Below are 23,914 nucleotides of genomic sequence, written 5' to 3'. Positions count from 1 at the left end.
AAAGGAAGTGTGTTCTAGATCGTAAACAGATTTGTGGAGTGTTTCATTTAGTTGGGAGTGTTATGAAATGTGGAGTTTAGTAAAAATTTGATTAGCTGATTAGATAGTAATGGTAATTTTCTTTTAATGAAAATTATGTGTTTTTAGAGGTTTGTGACTATTTTTACACGTTTCATTTGTTTCTGTTTACACAAAGTATATTCCAAGCCCATTTCTTACCCTTTCAATTTTGAACAGATCCAGAGCCCTGATTTCATTTGAAGGTTTTATCTTCCTCTTTTATTTTTGGGTAAAGTAAAACCACCATATATCCCTGTTTGTTCACAATTAAGTGCATGTATAATAATGTATCTCCTTTGTACCAGGCTAAATGTACTCACATTATAGGTTTCATTTGCAGAGGATGTAGTCAAATATAAAGTTAAAATTCAGTCTGGCTTATTCACAATGTAATTTTCCTGAATTCAAACTTCATTATTCAGTACGCTGAGATTCTATGTCAGTTTTAATTGTACAATAATATGATAATGGTAGGAGGACAATATCTTGCATTTGTTCAGTGCTTTAAAGTAAACTGATGTTTGTAAAGTTTCAAAGCCTGACCCAGCTTGGAACTAAAAAACCAGAACTTCAGCCTAGAACTTCACATTCCAAGTTCAAAGATCTTTCCAGTTAAACTTGCGACAAATAGAAGGGGGACTAAGTAATCAAATGACTCTTGCTCAAATGAGTTAATAAAACAGGATATGAACAGTTACTTGCATGTTTTAATACAGTCACTAAATGGGAGGGGATGTCTTCACCCTCCGTGTCCCTATACAGTAAATCAGTCCAGTTGCAGATGAAGAAAGGGAAGAGGTAGCCATGTGTTCCAGGTAATTCAGCAGAAAGTTGGGGCTAGAAGAACCAGCTGCTTCATTGAGTGCTCGCTGGACTTGGGCCCTCTTTGCCCATGGCCTTCTGGGGGAGCAGAGCAGGGGAAGCTGAGGCACAGCTTAATTCCTTGTTGTTCCCTTTGTGACAGGTGCAGTTTGATGAGCGAGAGGACACCAAATCCTGCACCATTGTCATCAACGATGATGACGTGTTTGAGAAGGTGGAGAGTTTCACCGTGGAACTCAGCATGCCAGCATATGCCCTACTAGGGGAGTTCACCCAGGCGAAGGTCATTATCAATGACACTGAGGACGAACCCACATTAGAGTTTGATAAGAAGACCTACCGGATCAACGAGAGCGCTGGTTTTCTATTTGCACCTATTGAAAGAAAAGGTCTGTTGGCGCCAACCAAAAGTGACAAGGAGCTTTGTAATAGCTAACATTTATTGAGTCCCATTTATGTGCCAAGTGCTCGTGTACCATATTAACTCATATGTGCAAGTACTTTACATGTATTAACTCATTTAAATTCAGCACGGCCCTGATAAAGATCCTACCTAGTGAGTTCTATCAGAAGGCTTCTCTTGGTAGTTCAGGCTGTTAGCACTCCCAGTTATTCTTTAACGGGACTAAAACACTTTATATTTGGCCTTGCAAATATTCATGTACTGGGGATTCTTAATCACCCACCCAACCCATAAAATGTTTAGTAACCTTGGTCAAGGAGGGAAGTTACAGTTTGTAAAAACTGATTTCCCATCTTAGTTCTTGAAACACATGTGGTTAAAGATTTCCTTCTGTTAAAGTCACATATAGAGCTCAGATGAGAAGCAAACTGTGTGTAAGAACTAAAGGTCAGTTCTTGAGGGACTGAAAATCAAACCAAAGTTCATATTATTGTGCAACATTGAGACTTTAAAACACATGGGAATTAAATCTTCATTCAAAGCCACACAACAACTACAAGTAATAATGTCAGGTTTTTTTGTGTGTTTTTTTAAAATATATTTTTATTGATTTCAGAGAGGGAGAGGGAGATAGAAACATCAATGATGAGAGAATCATTGATTGGCTGCCTCCTGCATACCACCCACCGGGGATCCAGCCACCCAGTCATGTGCCCTTGACTGGAATCGAACCCAGGACCCTATAGTCCATAGGCTGATGCTCTATCCACTGAGCCAAACCGACTAGGGCTGATGTCAGGGTTTTTTTATTGAACCTGCTGCCTGGATGTTAGTGTAACAAACACTGTAAGTATTGCAAACCTTTGGAGGTGCCACTTGGAAAACAAGCAAGTCCCACTGATTGCTCTGGACCAGCAAGTGGGCCCAGAATAGGCCGTCACTCAGGCAGTGGCAGCATTAATAAGTAAAGGTATTTGTACAGAAAGGCAGGTTTTATTTTGTTTGTCTTTCTTTTTTTAAAATAAGCTTGTTTTCCCCTGGGAGTTAAAGTACAGAAGTTTATTCAGAAAGGCAGTGAACTGTGCCCATAGCACTACCTTCAGGACACAATTACTTTGCTACTTAAAGTACCAAATATGTCTCTTATCTTTCCACCCGCTGTGGTCTTAGATGGTGGGCAATGAGTCTTGTGAATTAACAGAGCACAAAATTCACAGACTAGGAAATCCATTTTAAGTTGTTTGGTGAAGTATCTGGGGTATATTAAATCCTCAAGTGGTTTATTTCATAAGCTCAAAAGAGACTGCAATGCGGGAAGGTTTCATGCCAGAGCGTGAACATGAATAGTGATGGAATACGTCAGAGGGAACCAAGCTCACTAATTTATCAGAGATTTTAGAATTTGAGAAGCACTCATTCACATGCTTTGGTTTTCTTGCCATTTTGTATTTCAGGGGATGCAAGCAGCATTGTGTCTGTGATTTGCTACACCATCCCTAAGTCAGCTATGGGAAGTAGCCTCTACGCTCTAGAATCGGGCTCTGATTTTAAATCTAGAGGGAGGTCTGCTGACAGTCGTGTGATATTCGGGCCTGGTGTCACCATGTCCACCTGTGACGTCATGCTCATTGATGACAGTGAATATGAAGAGGAAGAAGAGTTTGAGATGGCCCTGGCAGATGCTTCTGACAATGCCCGCATCGGAAGGGTGTCCTCGGCCAAGGTGCTCATCAACGGTCCCAATGATGCCTCCACTGTGTCCCTGGGCAACACGGCTTTCACTGTCAGTGAGGATGCAGGTAAGAGAGCATCTCTGGGGTTCCATCACCCATCTCATGATCTCTTTCTCGAATGATTTCCTCTCAGGTTTGAGAATATCCTTAAGACATTGAGAATGCCATTCCTCAGTGACATCATTGTTGGTCCGAGACATAATGCTAGGCATTTTAACCAAAAATGGAAGGTAGTAAAGAATCACTTTTCTTGCTCTGATTACTGATGGCAGGGAGGGATCTGGCTTACAGTCATTGGCTGACCTCTGTGGTCCAGAGGGAAGGCATGGTGCTAAGCATTTTGGCTTGCAAAGGAGGGGAATGAGATCTGTAGAGAATAGAGGTAAGTAATTTCGTATACTTCTCGCTGTTAAAACAAATACATTCGAAAATGTCAGTGTCTTCACAAGTGGAAATTGCTCATTCATATTACAGCCCAAAGCAGTCAGTGGGCAGATTTTTCCGCGCAGGCTCCTTCCCTCTCCTGGCTGCACAGGGGGCCTCCGCGTGCTGCTGGCAGACATACTACCAGAAGGGGCAGCGGCTGTGAAAAGTATCTACTGATGGGAGCCACTTGACCAAGGTCTCTCACCTCTTTGAAGGTGATATTCTGAGGGACAGTGGGAACTGATCTTCTTGAGTGCTTATGGAATGCCAGGTACCGAGCAACATGCATTTCATGCATTCTCACTTAATCGTCTGTAGAGGAGATGACATTATAGAGGAGAGCAAATGGAGACTCAGAGAGATTAAATAAATCATCAAATATCAAGCAGTTAATATGCCAGAGCTGGATTTAGAACCCAGACCTTTCTACAATGCCACATTTTTGCCTACACTAAAGGCTCAGTCATGCCCTAATCGGTTTGGCTCAGTGGATAGAGCGTCGGCCTGCGGACTGAAGGGTCCCGGGTTCGATTCCGGTCAAGGGCATGTACCTTGGTTGCGGGCACATCCCCAGTGGGGCATGTGCAGGAGGCAGCTGATCGATGTTTCTCTCTCATTGATGTTTCTGGCTCTCTATCCCTCTCCCTTCCTCTCTGTAAAAATCAATAAAATATATTTTTTTAAAAAAAAGGCTCAATCATGACTAATGTCATTTCACAACTGACTAGAAAAATGTGATTGATGGGTTATCATGTAGCTTTGCTCTCACCTTGATTGTGAAAACAGCTAAAAATCTACATGTATATCATTAGGACCCTATGAAGTATGATGTCACAATGGACCAGAAAATGAGTTTCATTCCTAAGATAAGCAATAAGCACATATGGTTTAAGTAATGATGTGTGCACCACTCAGATAAAATGGGGAAATCAAACCAGTTAGGAACATTTAATTAGGAACATTCAGCTTCAGGCCCCATAGAGTCCCATAGCTAGTTCTTCCTTAATTGACTATTTTCTAGCTCATCCCTGAGGCGCTCGTCTGAATTTCTTCTCCCTATATAGGCTTGAGATGTTTTCCAATGGATCCTTCCCCCTTAAGTTCATTGTTCTTCTGTGAACAGTCTCCTTTGTGAAGCCACAAAATAATTTTCCTCTAAGGGCTACTTTCCAGCGCAACCTGCATGAGACCCTCCTCTAGGTCTGCTCTTAATCTCAGTGTTGGTAAAAAGGAGGGCGGTGATACCTCAGCCTTCCTCAGAGGGAGCACCAAACGTCGCTGGGGTTAGAGAAGACAGGCCAGCAGGATAAAACTGCTGCTGCTGAGAAAGAGAACATGTTGGGAAAGTACCGTTGATTTTCTGGGTCAAGGTTGACCTTGGGAATCTATGAATCTTGTTTCAGGAACAGTGAAGATCCCAGTTATCCGCCATGGGACTGACCTTTCGACCTTCACATCTGTCTGGTGTGCTACGCGTCCCTCAGACCCAGCTTCTGCCACTCCAGGAGTTGACTATGTTCCCAGCTCTAGGAAGGTGGAATTCGGACCAGGTGTCACTGAGCAGGTGAGCATACAGCCGTGAAAGGCTGGATGAGTCTGTTAATGTGGTATCTAGTCTGCTCTCCAAACTCTCTGGAGGACACTGAACTCTACTTGCAATATTACTATCTTCCCTTTCTTCAAAAACACAAACATACAATCAAGAGAACAAACTTAGAGGGATCGTCTACAAAACTCTCCAAGAGATGTTTTTACCATCTTATATCCAGCACCACAGATTTAGGATAGAAACCACATTTGTTTGATCTAAATATCTAGAAACAAAACACCTAAGGGTGTGCAATAAAAAGAGTGTAATTTTATGGATAAAAAGAAACTTAATTTAAGACCACCAAAGAAAGACAAGTTGTTGCCTGTGTCCTAATTTCCCAAAATAAATGGGTGTTATGTGTTTGGCATTCTGTAAGGTTTACTTGAATTTTTTTCTTTTTTTTAAAATTAAAAATCATTTTTTAAAAATGACATGTAATTAACATATAACACTATAGTGGTTTCAGGTGTACAATGCAATGATTCAATGTTTATATATATTGAAGACAATCACCACAGTAAATCTAGTTAACATCCTGATTTTTCTCCTAGTATTGCACCTTGACCATCTTAGATGACACTCAGTATCCAGCAATTGAAGGGCTGGAGACATTTGTGGTTTTCATCAGCTCAGCACAAGGGGCCGAACTGACCAAACCTTTCCAAGCTGTCATTGCCATTAATGACACATTCCAGGATGGTAAGAGATTGGGGCTGCCAGCTGGTGGCTGACTATAGTTCTATTTTTTCCTTAACCTCCGTATGTATGCATTGGACCTCATTCACATTTCACTCAAGAAATGTGAGTATGTGTGTGTGAGTGCATGTGTATGTATGTGTGCATATGTCTGTTATATCTGTGTGTGTACAAGTACCTGCATGCTCACATTTACATAGAAATAGGGGAAAGAAATAATTGTTCATGTTTCTGGCACTCTACTAGATACACAAAAAATGTTTAAGCCTTGGTTGAGGCCATGTCCTCAAGAAGTTCAATGTCTAGTTGGGGGATCAGACCCTTAAACTGAAAAGTTAGGATATCCTATATAATAAAAAGCAAATATGCAAATTGACCGAACAGTGGAATAACTGGTCGCTATGATGTGCACTGACCACCAGAGGGCAGACACTCAACACCGGAGCTGCCCCTTGGTGGTCAGTGTGCTCCCACAGGGGGAGCACCACTCAGCCAGAAGCTGGGCTCATGGCTGGTGAGCACAGCGGCAGTGGCGGGAGCCTCTCCTACCTCTGTGGCAGCACTAAGGATGTTCAACTGACGGCTTAGTCCTGCTCCAGAGCATGCCTAAGCCATCATTCGGACATCCCCCAAGGGCTCCCGGATTGTGTGAGGGCTCAGGCCAGGCTGAGGGACTCCCCAACGAGTGCACGAATTTCGTGCACCGGACCTCTAGTATTATGATAAATGGCCTAACAGTGCTATAAATCCAGTGCTATCTGAGCAGATGGGACTGAACAGTAACTTTGCATGGAAGAATCATAGAAGATTTCACAAAGGAGTTGATATTTAAGCTGAGTCTTCAGGTGTGATAGAAATTTACCTAATGGATAATAAAATAAAGCTTTGTCAAATAAACAGATATAGTATGTATATGGTATAAAATTTTGAAAGGTGCATATTTGGAAAACAGTGAGATGCTTACTTTTGCTTTGAATCCAGTAGGAGGTGAATAAAAGAAAATGAAATGGAAAGATAGGTTGGAGTCAAGTTCTAAGAGTCTTATGTTCTAGTGTAAGGAATCGATAAGCAGAGGGAAGCAACAGATTCTTATCAGCACAGGAGTGTGTGATTTTGTCTTAGGAAACTCATTGTCCTGTAGATGATGTGCAGGAATGAAGAGACAAGTATATGAACAAAATGTCAGTTGCCACCGAAGACCTAACCTAAGTAGCATGAGGATGAAGAAGAAGGGACAGGTGCTTCTTAGGAAGAATTGATGAAATTTAGAATTGTCAGATTCTAGAGTTGAGTGGAGAGAATCAAGGCAAACCTCCCACCTCAAGCAGAAGGACCCTAATCAGCATTCCTATGGTTGACAATAGAGTCCACGATTAAACTCTTACAGTGAATGAAAAGGCACCAAAAAAGGGACAGGCAGCCCAACAGAGCAATCTTTAATATTTTTATTTATTTTAAATTATTTATTCATTTATATTTTTTAAAAAATCAAATGACAAAAATGGTATACTATGAAAATTAAGTCTTCCTTCTACTCCTGAATCCCAATCCTCCAGTTCCACTCCCTAGAAACAACCATTTTAACCACTTTTTGTGTGTGTGTAGCCTTCAAGAGAGAAAAGAAATATATGCATATGTCCAAAATGGTATCTTACTTTATTCTATTTTTAAATATATATTTTTATTGATTTCAGAAAGGAAGGGAGAGGGAGAGAGAGATAGAAACATCAATGATGAGAGAGAATCATTGATCAGCTGCCTCCTGCATGCCCCCTGCTGGGCATCAAGCCCACAACCCAGGCATGTACCCTGACCAGGAATTGAACCGTGACCTCCAGGTTCATAGGTCGACACTCAACCACTCAGCCACACCAGCCAGGCAAAAAATGGTATATTATTTTAGAACTAGGTTTATTTAGGTTTAATTTACATGAATTAAATTCATCCTTTCTGGTATGCAGTTCTATGAGTTTCGACAAATGGGCAGTATTGTGCCCACCACCACAATCAAGATGTTGAACAGCCCTGGCTGGTATGGTTCATTTGGTTGGGCATTGTCTCATGCACAGAAAGGTTGCTAGTTCGATTTCCAGTCAGGGTACATGCCTGGGTTGTGGGCTTGATCACCGTAGGAGGCGTGTAGGAGGCAGCCGATTGATGTTGTGCTCTCACATTAATGTTTTTCTCTCTCTCCCTCTCCCTCTTTATTTCTCTAAAAACCAATAAACTATTTTTTAAAATGTTGAACAGTTCTAACCCTACAAAGTTGTCTCACATCCCTGTTAGTCAACCTCTCACCCATCCTGAGTCCTGGCAACCACTGATCTATTTTCTATCCGTAAAGTTATACCATTTCCAGAATGTCTAAATGGAATCCTGTAATATGAGCACCTTGAGTCTGGTTCTTTCCATCAGAATACTTACTGCCTTTGATAGTCATCCACATTGTTGCGCATAAGAGTAGTTCGCTCTTTCCATTGCTGAGTAATCTCCTTTGCATGAATGTACTACCGTTTGTTGATCCACTCACCTGTTGAATGACATTTGGGCTGTTTCCAGGTTTTGGCAATTATGATCAGAGTGGCTATAACATTTGCATATAGGTTTTTGTGTGAATATAGGTTTTCATTTCTCTGGAGTAAATACTTAGGAGTAGAGTTGTTGGATCATATGGTCAGTGTTTAACATTCTAAGAAACTGCCAGCTTGTTTTCCAAAGTGGTTGTAACTATTTTGTGTTACCACCAGCAGTGTGTGAGAATTCTAGTTGCTCCACATCCACACCAACATTTGGTGCTGTCAGTTTTTTATTAAGTGTTTTAGTTATTCCAGAAGGTGGGTAGTGAATGAGTGATGACATTGAGATATTTTCAGGTGCTTACTTGCCATCCATATTTCTTCTTTGGCAAAGCATTGTAGGAAACTCCCATTTTTTAATTGGGTTGTTTATTGTATTGTTTTAGGCTCTGGAAAAAGATTTGTGTTTTGCAAATATTTTATCCAAATCTACTGCTTCTTTTTTTTGCTCTCTTAACGATGTCTTTTAAAGAGCAATAGGTTTTTATTTTGAAGCAGTTCCATTTATTGATATTTCTATTACTGATCATGCTTTCAGTGTTGTATCTAAAAAATCTTTGACTAAACCAAAGTTTCAAAGATTTGTCTCCTATGTTTTCTCCTGGTAGTTTTATAGTTTTATGTTTTGCAATTAGATTTGTGATTCACAAAATGGTAACTTTAACCATGAACAAGATTATAATAATACTCTATTTTATATTGCATGTTACTTCAGAGTTTACAGAGTGATCTGTTAGACATTATCTCATTTGCTCATAACCCATTGGTTTCACTTTTACTTCTATTTTGTAGATGAGGATACTGATTGGGGAAGAAATATTCACCAAGTGTAGTATGTGGAGGAACCAGCATACATTCTGAGACTTTTGGCTCCAAACTCATAGTCCTTATACAACACTAAATGGTTCTATTTGTGCAATAGTAGACTGTGGGATTTTTTTCCGTAGTGAAGTTAAAAAAGAAAGAAAAAGGAAATTCATTTATTCCTTTTATTCTTGAAAAGGCTTCTTATTCTTTTGCATGAAAAGAAAGCCAATTTCCCTCTGATAAAGTGGAAAGTGAATGCAAACTCAGAAGTCCTAAAATTTAATCCCAGCCCCACCACTTCCTTGCTCTTTCAGCATTAAGGTTATTGAGCCCCATTTTGTTCATCTATAAAACATGTAAATACCCACCTTACAAGATTGTTGTAAGGAATAAATTAGATAAAATATGTGAAAATACCTACCATAGTATCAGGCACATAGTAGATTTTATTACATGTTAACTTCTTTTTTTCCTGACACACCTGTAATTTATTGTACTTGCCTTTGGGACTCCAGTAACACATAAACTTCGTTGCACTCTGATCAATACAAGATTATACTTAGATTATTTTTATATTTTGTTGATGGGCATTAGGATTGCAAACTTAGAAAATGAATATGTTAAATACATATATATATATGTCATTTTTCAGGAAGACTACTATAATATATATTCAGTCCAGAATTTATCCCAAAGAAAGAAATCCCCAAACATATTTCAGTGACCCATTGTAGTGTTCAGCAATTACTTCTGTTGGTTATCCTTCTTCCTAGTAAGTACTAACTTTTGTTGAATCCCTTCAATGTGCACATTGTAAGGCAGAAAGATCTCACTGGCTCTCCAAATTGTGAAACTAAGGTTAAATAATTTAAGACCACACAGAGAGGAAGTGATGGATCTGTAAAACCAAGATCCACTCTATCCAAGTCCAGTCTTATGCTTTTATACCCTACCATGCTCACTTTCCATAGAAGTGGGATCATTGGGTCATAAGGCAGTACCACTTTTAATTTTTTGAAGAAACTCCATACTGTTTTCCACAGCAGCTATATCAACTGCATTCCCACCATTAGAGCACAAGGGTTTCCTTTTCTTCACATCCTTGCCAGTACTTGTTGATTTATTGATGATAGCCATTCTGACAGGTCTGAGGTGATATCTCATTGTGGTTTTAATTTGCATTTCTTTGATGATTAGTGACGTTGAGCACCTTTTCATATGTTTACTGGCCATCTATATGCACTCTTTGGAGAAATGTCTATTCAGATCCTTTGCCAATTTTTTAATTGGATTGGTGTTTTTTGTTTGTTTGTTTGTTTTTGGTGTTGAATTTTATAAGTTCTTTATAAATTTTGGATATCAACCCCTATCAGATGTATCATTGCTGAATATGTTCTCCCATTCAGTGGGAATACAGTGAACATACCTCAGCATAATAAAGGCCATATATAACACACCCACAGCCAACATCATACTCAATGGGCAGAAAGAAACCACAAACGTTTCCTTTAAGATCAGGAACAAAACAGGGGTGTCTGCTTTCACCACTCTTATTCAATATAGCCACAGCAATCAGACAAGAAGAAGAAATTAAAGGCATCCAAATTGTGAAGAAATAAATAAAACTGTCATTATTTGCAGATGACATGATATTGTATATAGAGAACCCTAAATATTTCCCCCAAAAAAATACTAGAATTGATAAATGAATTCAGTAGAGTAGCAGGATACAAACTAAATATTCATTAATCAGCTGCATTTTTATGCACCTATAATGAACTATCAGAAAGGGAAACTAAAAAAACTATCTCATTTACAATTGCATAAAAAAAAATACCTAGGAATAAATTTAACCAAGGATGTAAAAGACCTGTTCTTGAAAAATTATATGACAGTGAAGAAAGAAATTGAAGAAGATACAAATAGTAGAAGCATATACCATGTTCATGGATAGGAAGAATTACTATCATTATAATGCCCATACTACCCAAAGCAATCTATAGATTCAATGCCATTCCTATCAAGATACCAACGGCATATTTCTCAGAATTAGAACAAATATTCCAAAAAATAATATGGAACTGCAAAAGACCCCAAATAACCACAGCAATCTTGAGAAAGAAGAACCAAGTTGGCGGAATCATGCTACCTGATATCAAACTATACTACAAAGCCATAGTAATCAAAACAGCATGGTACTGGCATAAAAACAGACATATAGATCAATGGAACAGAATAGAGAGCCCCAAAATAAACCCACACCTTTATAGTCAGTTAATATTTAATAAAAGAAGCAAGAACATAATATGGGCTAAAGATAATCTAATCAATAAATGGTATTGGGAAAATTGGACAGTTACGTGCAAAAAAATGAAATTAGACCACCTTTTACACCATATACATTAATCTCAAAATGGATCAAAGCTTAAAAGTAAGAATTAAAACCATAAAAATCCTAGAAGAAAACATAGGCAGTAAAATCTCGGACATTTTTTGTGGCAATATTTCTCCTGGGACAAGGGATACAAAAGGAAAATTAAACATATGGGACTACTATAAAGATTTTGCACGGCAAAGGAAACCATCAACAAAGTGAAAAGACAACCACTCTAGCTTTTAACTCTCATCTTGACTTGATGCCTGTCAGGCCAGCAAGAAAAATCAATCCAAAGCATTAGATAATGTGCCAGGGCAGAAAAGCTTTCTTGCTTGTGTTACTTTTTACTTGGCAACAAGCTTCCTTCTTGTCCTCCTGTGCTAGGTCATGTCATTGCCACCTACTTTTTTTTTTTTTAAGTACCTTATTTTTAAAAATATATATTTTATTGATTTTTTTACAGAGAGGAAGGGAGAGGGATAGAGTTAGAAATATCGGATGAGAGAGAAACATTGATCAGCTGCCTCCTGCACACCCCCTACTGGGGATGTGCCTGCAACCAAAGTACATGCCCTTGACCGGAATCAAACCTGGGACCTTTTAGTCCGCAGGCCGATGCTCTATCCACTGAGCCAAACCGGTTAGGGCGCCACCTACTTCTTAATAGCACAGACCATTTTACTGGATGACAGAGCCCTAAATGGTAATTGTTCAGAGCCTAATGCTAAAGTTGTTAATTTTCCTTTAGGTGTGGTGTTCTGGGTTTTTCTCAGTTATAAGTGGGAATTGTTAGGTTTAGTTCAGCTCATGGTTTTGTGTTATTTTGCTGACGCCAACAGTTCTGAGCAGAGGTGCAGGTTAGAGGCAAGCAGCTTTCTGCAAGTGGACTTGCCGAGTGCTGGGGTGCTCACCCTTTCTGTTTCCTCCTTTCAGGTTTGGCAGGGCATACCCAGGACAGAGCCAGGAACTAGGTGTCTACAGCTACAGGGTCAGCTTCCTGAAGCCCCAAAGACTAAGGTGGCACATGCCTGGAGGGACTACCTCTTTGTACTTTTTATTAAGAAATTAATAATCTGCATTCAACAAAATGTTCTCGGAAGGGGACATGTCTTAATGCGGAGTATTACCATGGACACTGTAGGAAGTAAGGAGAGGGAAAAATGACCTTTCATATAGAGAAGCCTGGAGTTGGGGCCAATATAAATCATATGATAATAATCCCTACCGAAATTTGAGTGTCGCTGTGTGCCAGATACTGCATTGAACACCATTCCCATACAATGTTGTTAAATTCAATACCCCTGATAATTCTATGAGTTATATATTAACATTTCCAATTTACATAATGAAGAAACCCAAGTCTCATAAAATCTAAGTAGATTGCTCTACATCATATAGCTAATAAGTAGCAGAGCTGGGATGGAAATTCAAGCCTGCTTACTCCAAAACCTTTGCTTTTAACCACCATTTGGCTACTGTCCCTCCCTAAAGTCAAATGAGGCCTTGTGAGTTATGAGAACAGGTAACTCTCCAGCAGTGGTCACAGATTGGGGGCCCACTGGGCATTTCGGCATGTGGATATGTTTTGTTTGGCCCAAGTAGTTTTGACTTATCTGGAATTTCTTTTTCCCTAGTTTAATGGGTTGCTATTTTAAAATTTAGGAGATGTGACATAAAAATCCAGATAAGAGATCTTGCTTTGTTTGAAAATAGGAAGATCTGCCAAAAAAAGACTGGAGCTGCAAGTCAACCTCCTGTAAATAAGGCCTGCTCTTCCCTCTTTACCCACATCCCAACTCCTCCCTGTTGTCTTCCTGGCCCCAGGACCAGTGTGAGTGGCCAGTTATCAGCAGGCTTGCACTGCTGTTTGCCTGATTGTAGCCTTAGAAGGGAAGTGAACTTTTTTGAGTACTCAGTCTCTATCAAAATTTTTCTTATACCTGGCCCATTTTTTTACTTGAATTACTTGTCTGCATTTGAGATGGTGACCATACCCTGAAGCTGGGCAAAAAAAAAAAAGGTACAAAACTGATTTGTTCTATTTTATTGGAACCACATTCACAGTGGAAGCAATTCCCTTGCCCTGAGAGCAGCAATCAGGCCTTGAAATCGGCTTACCACCTGTGATTGGCCAGCCTAGGGTGGCCCTTCCGGGAGCCCTCCTGCCACGTGGCTGCCCAGAGCTGCAGAGGGCTGTGGCCACCTCCCTATATCTCCCTCTCACGATGCCTCCATCTTTCCTTCTGCTCCCCCAGTGCCCAGCATGCAGTTTGCCAAGGACTTGCTCCTAGTGAGGGAGAAGGAGGGTGTTCTGCACGTGCCTATCATTCGGAGTGGAGACCTGAGCTATGAGTCGTCAGTGAGGTGCTATACTCAGAGCCATTCAGCTCAGGTCGCAGAGGACTTTGAGGAGAGAAGAAATGCAGACTCTTCACGGATTACCTTTCTGAAAGGGGAGAAAGTAAGTGGATTTGTGGTTACCGAACGATGAGATTCTCTTCTTTTTTGATGACTTTATTTGTCCACAATGAAGTAATTTAGATAAATTCTGAACATTTTAGGATACTTTTTACTAATTGATAATATTTTTTAGTAATATCATACATTCTATGTGGCTGCCTTCTTGGTCTCTCACTTAAAAACAAACACATATATCATTGGTTGAGTTGGGAAATTTAGGTGATGAGTAATATTTTTGGAATTTAACAGAATCGAATGAACAAGGATCCTCTTAATTTGAAACATTAGAGATGAAGAGATTCTACATCTGAAGGAGAAATAAACAATACTCAAATACCTGGGCCTCTGTCCTAGGGCAACATACATGCTAATAGAACCAATAGAGTAGGCCCAGATGAGAAGACATTGAGCAGATGCAAGTCAGTTGAATAGCAATACACAGTGCATGGGAATGCCTGAAAACACCAATCACGAAGTATGGCTGCATCAAACTCAGTGTATGCCAAAAATATCTATTGGATGAGACTCACATTTCTCCATTTTTGGATCTCAATTGCAGATGGTTGATTCCGTTGTGCCCCTTGATTCAAGGCACAAGTCCTGGTTGTTTAGTTCAAGGCCCTTCTCTTATTCTGTTTATTTATTTTTATTCTACGCCTCTTCTCCTCATTCCCTTCCTCACCTCAGAGCTCGTCAATCTGTTGTGTTTAATATATACCCTTTAATTTGTATTTATTCTTTAAAAATGCTTGTGTTGTGTGCATAATTTTTATTTTATAAAATTGCTATTGGGTTGTATCTTTTTCAAACTTTTACTGTGTTTACTCAGCAATGTTTTATTCATCTATGTCATTTATGTGTACATCTAATCAGTTGCTTCAAACTGTTGCATAGTTTTTATGATGTGCATCTACTACCTTTTTAAAAATATGTTCTTATTAATTTTAGAGAGAGAGGAGGGGAGAGAAACAGAGAGATGGAAACATCGATGAGAGAGAAACATCAACATCAACCTGCTGCCTCCTGTATGCTCCCGGGGGATCAAGTCCAAAACTCGGTCTTGTGCCCTGACTGGGAATCAAACCAGAGACCTCCTCGTACATAGGTCGACACTCACTGAGTCACACCTGCAGGCTGCATCTCCTACCTTTTCTTTCTTTCTTTTTTTTTTTTTTTTTAGAGAGAGAGAGTAGAAGGGAAGGGGAGAGACAGGGAGAGAAACATCGATGCGAGAGAGACACATCGATTGGTTGCCTCCCGCACACACCCTGACCAGGGCCTGGGGATGGAACCTACAACTGGGGTATGTATCCTTGACCAGAATCGAACCCAGGACCCTTAAGTCCTTGGGCTGATGCTCTATCCACTGAGCCAAACCAGCTAGGGCTGCATCTACTACCTTTTATCCACCTGTTCTCAGCAATAGACAGTGAGGAACCACAGAAATAGCCAACAGTCAACAACTCACACTATGCCACCACTAATAATGCTGCGATGCACATCCTCATATTTATCCACTCACAGATGTGAGATGGAATTTCTTTGGATACATATATAGCAGTCAAATTGCTGTACCATAGGGCATGCTTGTGCTTAATTTAAAAAAAAAAAAAGGAATATTGTCAGAATACTTTCCAGAATGTCACTAGCAATATACAAGGATTGTTGTATGTAACCCAACATCCTCTTCAACACTTAGCATTATTCATCTTTTGACTTTTTGCTAATCTAATATGTGTAAAGTTACATCTTGTTTTAATTTGCATTTTTCTAATTGATGGTGGTTTATACACTTGTTAACTTATTGAACTTTCTCTTATTGAAATTCATTATTATTATTATTTTAATCCTCACTTGAGGATTTTTTTCCATTGATTTCTAGAGAAAGTGAGAGAGATGAGGGGGAAAGAGAGAGAGAGACACACACACACACATTAATTGGTTGCCTCCCACACAGATCCCTATCAGGGCTGGAGAACCTACAACTAAGGTATGTGCCCTTAACAGCGAATTGATCCTGTGACACTTCAGTCCATGGGGCAATGATCTAACCACTGAGCAAACTAGCCAGGGAAAACATGTATTATTTTAATCCTCTGTTCCTTATTTTTTTATATTGCTGTCTTTTTTTTTTACTGATCTGCTATACTTTCTTAAATATTCTAAATATTAATTCCTTACGATTTAGACATTTTAGATATTATAGATATACTTCCCCTTTCTGTCACTTATTACCTTGGACTATGATGTTCTTAGTTGAACAGAAGTCTTTGATTTTGATACAATTCAATGTATATAATTTTGGTTTTATGATTAGTCCTTTTGAAGATTAGCATAAGAAGATCTTACCCATACCAGTTCACCCCAGATTCTTCTTCTGTTCATATTTAATGACATTAAAAAAGTGATAGCTTTCTTCTTTGGGACTCTCAGTCTTTTACACATTTATGACTCAGAAAAGCCCTGGCTCAGTTATGTATTTTATAAGAATTTTACTGGTGGCGGGTTGAAACATGTATTTAAAAATACACGCACATACTACAGATGCAATCTTAATCTTTGAGTCTACATGTCTGTATTTGTTTTAAGTTCAAAAAGGGATTCTCTACCTATCCAAGAGACAGTTTGTCATTTAATAAAATTATAAAGAAATATAGTCTAATGGTCTAAATGTTACCCCCATGACAATCTATCATCATTCATAAGCACACTTGGGAATCTTCATTTTTCCTGGCTTACTAAGCAATATGTCTTTGGAACTTGTCATTCACTAGAATGTCTTCTTTTAAAGATATCCTGAAGATTCACTACTAAATTCATATTTTCTATAAAAAAAATTGTTATTGTAAGAAAGATGTGATAAGGAAAAAAAAGGAACATTCTTCAGGGATTTAAAACCGGGTTAGCAAGCCACATATCAATGTTCACAGGGATACTCTCCTTTCATTTAGTATAATTAGGAAGTATGAGAATGAAACTTCTCTATACTCACATAGTCTATGCAATACGGTAGTATAGTGGCTTTTAAATGGTTCAACTAAAAATAACCCCACTTATCACATGATGCCACTATTGAGGCTGCTCTGTTTTCCAAAACGTTGTGACCTTATTTTACATATCTCAAGGACACAATCCTCAGTAGAGAATGATCAGTTTGAGAAACACTATTTCTTTGCATCAAACAGGGGTTTAGGTTATGTTCTGAGACTCAATCAATACTCAGCAGTTTTCAGATGAGACATTTGGCAGCACATTTGAGAATTCTGGACCTTAGCCTAACAGGAAGCCTTTCTAAGCTCATTATAAGACTATTCCATTTTTACAATGTAAAAGGAACATTGTTCAGCTCTCCAGGAAGTCTAATCCATTTGTTAAACCCCCACATCAGAAATCTGCCTATCATAACATGTACAAGTGTATTGATCAGCCCAGGCAAAATGTGGGAAAGCGTGCAAATGTTCTACACATGATCATTAGTGGGTTCTGTATTTGATCTTCTTTTTTCATAACTCATCACCAATGATTCAAACTATTTGGAATGTTCTCATACAAGGCTCCACATATAGGTAAGTCCCACATAGGCATGAACTCCTAGATAACATTCTATTTTAACTAGAATTTGTGTTGACTCTTTAATGCTACAAAGAATAATAATCATTTTCTAGGAAAACCAAGGAAGTTATTAACATCGCAATGCAAATTTGACTCTATCTTGTTCCCTGGACTCTAGATGAAGAACTGCACTGTCTCCATCCATGATGACTCCATGTTTGAGCCTGAGGAACAGTTCAGGGTCTTCCTCGGCCATCCCCTTGGGAATCACTGGAGTGGAGCCAGAGTTGGAAAGAATAGCATGGCCACCATCACCATATCCAATGATGAAGATGGTAACCGCTACTCTAATGTACACTTGCTGTACATCACATTTACTAACCATGTAATTATAAGTGTCTTGAAAAATGAAAGGGCTACAAAGATGCCTACTGACATCAGTCCTGCATTATATTTATAACTCTAGAGGCCTGGTGCATGAAAATTCGTGCACTTGAGGGGGTCCCTCAGCCCGGCCTGCGCCCTCTCGCAGTCTGGGAGCCCTTGAGGGATGTCCTACTGATGGCTTAGGCCTGCTCCCTGGAGGATTGGACCTATGCTGGAAGTCAGACATCCCTCTGGCACCCTGGGAGCCCTCAGGGGATGTCCAACTAATGGCTTAGGCCTGCTCCCCACAGGGAGTGGGCTTAGTAGGGGAGTGGGCCTAAGCCCTTAGTCAGACATACTAAGCGCTACTGCGGAGGGAGAAGAGGCTCCCGCCACTACCGCTGCACTGGCCAGCCATGAGCCGGCTTCTGGCTGAGCAACACTCCCCCTGTGGAAGCACACTGACCACCAGGGGGCAGCTCCTGTGTTGAGCATCTGCCCCCTGGTGGTCAGTGTGCATCATAGCGACCAGTCGTTCTGCCATTAGGGTCAATTTGCATATTACCCTTTTATTATATAGGATGTTGACAGCAAATGATCATTGTCTACAAAGCTCCTGTAAGTTTACTAGGGCTATAGGTAGTTTTAATCTCATTATTCCCTACCACACTGCCAAGAGAAAGGAATGAGTATGGTTAAAGGCTAGGACAGAGACACTAAGACAGGCAGAGAATAAAACTATTTTAATCACTGCAGTTGGAACAGAATTGGAAATACAATCAGAATGAGTTGAATCCAATGAACTGATTTAAACACTGAAATTAGAAAAGTCTAATTTCTCAGTTTTCTTTTCTTCCATTGACTTGGCCTACTAACCTAAAAAAACAAATCTTAAATTCTTTGGTCAGGTTGTAGTAAAGAGTGACCCACGCACCAGGGAAAACAAAATCTGTTCCAAATTAGGACATAATTGTTCTATTAAAATTGATATTTTAATGAGTTAATGGATAATAACATTATACATAGTAATAGCAATTTTAGTTAATATTTATACCACTATTCATCCTCACATATATAAAATCAGGGACTAATTTGGACATTGGGTAAAATAAGAAAAGCCAGCCTTGAAGCTGAATTACTCCTTTACCCAGAGAAACTCGGGTTCTACCCCTGCAGTGACCTTCTCCCAGTCACACAGAGAAGCCAGTGGCTGAAGCTCAGAGGGGTAGCAAATTCACAGTGTGTTGCAGAGACACACCTAATTTCAAAGAACATTCTTTTTTAAAACTATGCCGTCTCAAATGAGGCTTATCTTCTACAATTAGAAAGAATTGACTTTCTGAGGGGGAAATGAACATAGAGACTCTAGAAATTTCTGCAAAATTTTATATAGGAAAAATGGTATACCACTTGTAATTGCTCTGAATTGTTTATCTTATTCTATCTACCACTACCACTTTGCCCTTCCCCATAAGAATATATCGGGAAAAAAAAGGCATAATTTGATATTTTTGTAAGAATTGTCACTATATCATTAACTGTACCCTAACAATAACAATAGTACTTTAAACCAGAATGTGTTCAGAAGTCTTCCATTCCTGAATTATCGTTTGTAGTCAGTCACTGAAACCACCCATTCTTAACTGAATAACCTGAGAGAAGTTAGGAAAAGCTGAGGGTGGGGACGGTGAGAGCTCCAGGAGCGAGGATTCGAAGGACCAGAGATGAGAGAGGCATTTGGTAAAATTAAGTTGTATATAAATGAGGTAAATTATTAACCTTGGAAATTCATGTATCATCAATGAAAAGGAGTTGATTCATGCAATCAGTTGATACAAATTTATCAGTTGCTTACTCAGTCCCTTAATAAAGCATGCACATTTTAAAACATTCTGTGAGTCGTGATGCCTTGATGGAAACTTGGACATCATGCTTCCAAAGTCCTTAAAAATATTTCCCTCACTATCCTGTTTTTGAATAAGAAATGAATAAGAAATGACTTCTATAAAATCAGAAATAAATTTATTTTTCCCAAGCATTGCTTAGGGGTAAGTACTGATTGATTTTCATAACAGTAAGGCGTTTTGTCTTCGTGTTGTTAACTGGGAAAAACCCTTCTTGTCATCAGCAGGTGTTTCCGTGGCGTCGGAATCTTTCCTGCTTTTCTAACTTGCTCTTGTTTCCCTGACCGTGCTTCTCCAGCCCCCACCATCGAGTTTGAGGAAGCTGCGTACCAAGTCCGGGAACCCGCGGGGCCCGATGCCACGGCCATTCTGAGCATCAAGGTGATCCGCAAAGGGGATCAGAACAGGACGTCCAAGGTCCGCTGCAGCACGCGGGACGGGTCTGCCCAGTCTGGTGTGGATTACTACCCAAAGAGCCGAGTCTTGAAGTTCAGTCCCGGTAATTGAATGCCAATCCCCACCTGTGGGTTTTACTTAATAGAGAACCTAATATCTCATATTTGAAGAAAGGGATGAGCAGAAAAGTTAAAGAGGAAAACATTCGTTCCAATAGCATAAAGTATTTTTTAAGCACACACTTGAGATGGAAGGAGTCTTTAAAATTTTTAATTAGTAAAAGTGGCATGGGGGTGGGTGGGAAATAGGCCACTGACTTCAGAACATCCTTGGCATTTTGCTTCATTTAAAAGGATTTTTGTTGTTGTTGTTGGCCTGTGATTTGGTTAATAGGAGCACTTGATTTTTAAAAAGTGTACGTGACTGCCATCATTCAACAAACATTGGTGCAAACCACCGTGCTGCCCTTTAGGCCGGGGTGACTAAAATCCAGAAGGCACACTCTATTTAACATCTAAAATAGGTTTATCCTAGAGAGAGCAATGGAGACAAGTCAGGGAAGAGAGGAAGATGGGATTGAAGTCACAACCAGCTGTCTCATATATTAATTTGGTGGGAGGAGTGAGACAGGGAAGGAGTTGAATTATATGCTAGGTTTTTTCACAGAACTTTCTGGAACAGTGTAAGGCAAAGAGGTGAATGTAGACAATGGCATCATTTGTAATGTAGCCGGAAGTGGGCAACAGTGTTAAAAGGTCTTTTCAGAGATGTCTTGGCAAGTGGAGGGAGAAAATGACTTCCCCAGAAGTGAGTTTGGGGGTCGCTGTATGTCTCTTTCATGCCCCCAAAGCTTCAAAGGGCTTTCGGCTCTGTCCTTTGTGAGTCTGGTTGGTGTTTGCTGGGAAGGTAGGTGCCCTTCCTCCACACTTGCACAAGGACCTCTCTTCTGAGTAGCTTTACTTTTTCATTTTCTGCATGAGGATCTGGGGGAAATACCGGTCTTAGAAGTAACCGAGTAGAGAATCATTTTAGGAAAAGGTAGGGGGTTTCTAAGATTGGAACCCTCCCCCTTTAAGGCCTACAAACTCCATTCTCGACTTGGCAGAGACTGGCCTGGTAGGTAGCCTCTGAGCTATTGCTTCTCGGGAGACAGCTTTGAAGGGTGTCTGTGTGCAAGCCCTGGCAGCCACACAGGCGCTCATGCCTAAGTGTAAAGGGGAAAGAAAAATTAAGCAAAAAAAGCCCCTCATAACCAGGGTGGAGTGTGTTTTGGATCATAGATTTTTATTACTGCCAACTAGTGTCAGGCAGGGGCCATTAATCCTCATATGGTGTTGAATAGTAAATCTGCAATGCTGAGCCTCCACCACAGGTGGAATTAGGTCTGTAAAACAGATTCCCTGTTTGAGATGGGGCCAACGTGACCAGCAGCCACTGCAGTCATAGAAAACCCTTAAAAGGGAAGGGCATACTTAAACATGGAGCCATGTCTTAGGTCGGTCACCTAACTGGGACCTCTGCTGTCCTTGTGTTCTGTCCTCTCCGAAGGTGTGGATCATATCTTGTTTAAAGTCGAGATCCTGTCCAACGAAGACCGGGAATGGCATGAGTCGTTCTCCCTAGTCCTTGGCCCAGATGACCCGGTGGAAGCAGTTCTTGGTGAAGTGACCACTGCCACAGTGACGATCCTAGACCAGGAGGCAGCAGGGAGTCTCATACTGCCAGCACCACCCATCGTGAGTGGCTTGACGGGAAGGATTGCTTTATGTCTTAGTGACTAGTAGATGAGAACTTGAGATAAGTACCAGTAGGACTTCCAGTGCTATATACTTCTGCACTCCTCTAACACAGTGGTTCTTAACCAGGAGTAATCCGGTCCCCTCCTCCGCGACACCCCCACCCTCCACCGCCACCTCCAGGGCGCATTTGGCAATCTCCGGTGACATTATTGGTTGTTATGGCTGTCACAGTAGGTGCTAGTAGCATCTAGTGGGCAGGAGCCAGAGATGCTACTAAACATCCTACAATGCACAGGACAGCTCCAATGACAAAGAATTACTTGGCACAAATGTCAAGAATGCAGAGGATGAGAAATTCTGTTCCAACATAAGAGGAAGACCAAACCACGCCCATACCTTAGTCTGATAAAACAGAAAGTACAATACAAATTGATATTCTCACTTCTATGGTGGGACCTAAAATAGTAAAGAAAAAAAAAATAAAGTAATGCTAAACACTGGAAGAAAGTGAATCAAACTCTGGAAATTCACAATGATAACCTAGGGTAATGTCTCTAAGAACGTGCTTGAAACATAAGGAATACATGAATAAAGAGCCTTAATATCTGTAAAAAAAAAAAAAAAAAAAAAAAAAGAAAGAAAGAAAGAAAGAAAGAAAGAAAGAAAGAAAGAAAGAAAGAAAGAAAGAAATGCTATCCCATATCTATTATTCTACCTATTGGCCACACACATATAGAATTAAGTATCTGTAGAAATGTAGTACCATGATTCCCAGTTTGGGGGTGTAGAGAATGAATGCACTGACTTTACAATTAGGAGAAAAATGCCCGGAGGTTGCCAAAGGGAAGCTAACCCATGGTAAAGAAGCAGTCAGAATAAGTCTTCTAACCTTCCCAGACCAGTTGCATACTAGAAGGATCATTTCAAAATGTGTCTCTTGATTGATCATAGAAGAAATACACTACCTTTATTTACTTTTAATTTTGCTGAATGCACTACCTCATACCATTAACAATTTAAGGCAACTTTAAACTAGTAACTGCCATCCATGATATAGCTTCAGTTACAGTTTGCAGGAAAATAAAAGTATTTTCCACATGAGTGATAGAGCTCTGCTTTAGGAATAATGCTAATAAGATAATAAAGCTTCTAGCTGACCAGTAGGAGGATCTTCTCCACCGCCTACGGTCTGCATTACCTTTTAGGGATGCTTGGTAAAGCATTGTAAACTCCTGTTATGTTTTCAAGAATCCCTGGAAATTAAGTGATCTTGTGGAGCCTGTAGAGCAGGGGTGGGGAACCTTTTTTCTGCCAAGGGCCATTGGATATTTATAACATGATTTGCTTACTGTAATTCACTTAACATAAATTTATGTTGCTATGAATAAAAAGCTTCTAGACTTACTGAATTTTGAGTCCTGCCTGCAGTTGCCTTGGCAGGGCAAGACCAAATGATTTCATGGGTCTTACAGGGGCCGAGAGCCGGACATTCCCCACCCCTGCTTTAGAGCCTTAGTACTCTGACCTCTCCGTTACCTAACCAGGGCTGAGGCTTTGTTGTTCCTTTGCAGGTTGTCACACTTGCAGACTATGACCACGTGGAAGAGGTTACCAAGGAAGGAGTCAAGAAGTCTCCCTCCCCAGGTTACCCGCTGGTCTGTGTCACCCCCTGTGACCCTCACTTCCCCACGTATGCCGTCACCAGGGAGCGCTGCAGCGAGGCTGGCATCAACCAGACGTCCGTGCAGTTCAGCTGGGAAGTGGCCGCCCCCACTGATGGCAATGGGGCCCGGTCTCCCTTTGAGACCATCACCGACAACACACCGTTCACCAGTGTCAACCACATGGTAGGTCTGGGGTCTGGGCCTGGTTGCGTAGGGAAAGAAATGATATTTCTGTTTGTTCGTCTGACTCTGTCAAGCTCCCTAAGGTCCATGTGTGGCATTTGGGATAAAATAAGCAAATGAGCCCACATAAGCATTTGGCTCAGTGGATAGAGCATTGGC

General features: G+C 40.3%; 1 protein-coding gene across 2 annotated transcripts in view; it reads left to right on the top strand.

Annotated features, from left to right (window-relative positions):
- FRAS1 (Fraser extracellular matrix complex subunit 1) overlaps positions 1–23,914 on the top strand; it is a 439,997-nt gene that overhangs the window by 382,683 nt on the left and 33,400 nt on the right. For both annotated transcript variants that reach the window (XM_079772302.1, XM_079772303.1), the window contains exons 55-63: positions 1,025–1,271; positions 2,740–3,084; positions 4,848–5,008; positions 5,587–5,734; positions 13,747–13,952; positions 17,682–17,838; positions 20,072–20,272; positions 21,718–21,905; positions 23,480–23,755. In XM_079772302.1, coding sequence (XP_079628428.1) covers positions 1,025–1,271; positions 2,740–3,084; positions 4,848–5,008; positions 5,587–5,734; positions 13,747–13,952; positions 17,682–17,838; positions 20,072–20,272; positions 21,718–21,905; positions 23,480–23,755 — 1,929 coding nt within the window. The remainder of the gene's footprint in view (positions 1–1,024; positions 1,272–2,739; positions 3,085–4,847; positions 5,009–5,586; positions 5,735–13,746; positions 13,953–17,681; positions 17,839–20,071; positions 20,273–21,717; positions 21,906–23,479; positions 23,756–23,914) is intronic.

Source organism: Cnephaeus nilssonii (assembly GCF_951640355.1).
Source record: "Cnephaeus nilssonii genome assembly, chromosome: 1".
NCBI lineage: Eukaryota > Metazoa > Chordata > Mammalia > Chiroptera > Vespertilionidae > Cnephaeus > Cnephaeus nilssonii.
This window is presented reverse-complemented; position numbering and strand designations above follow the sequence as displayed.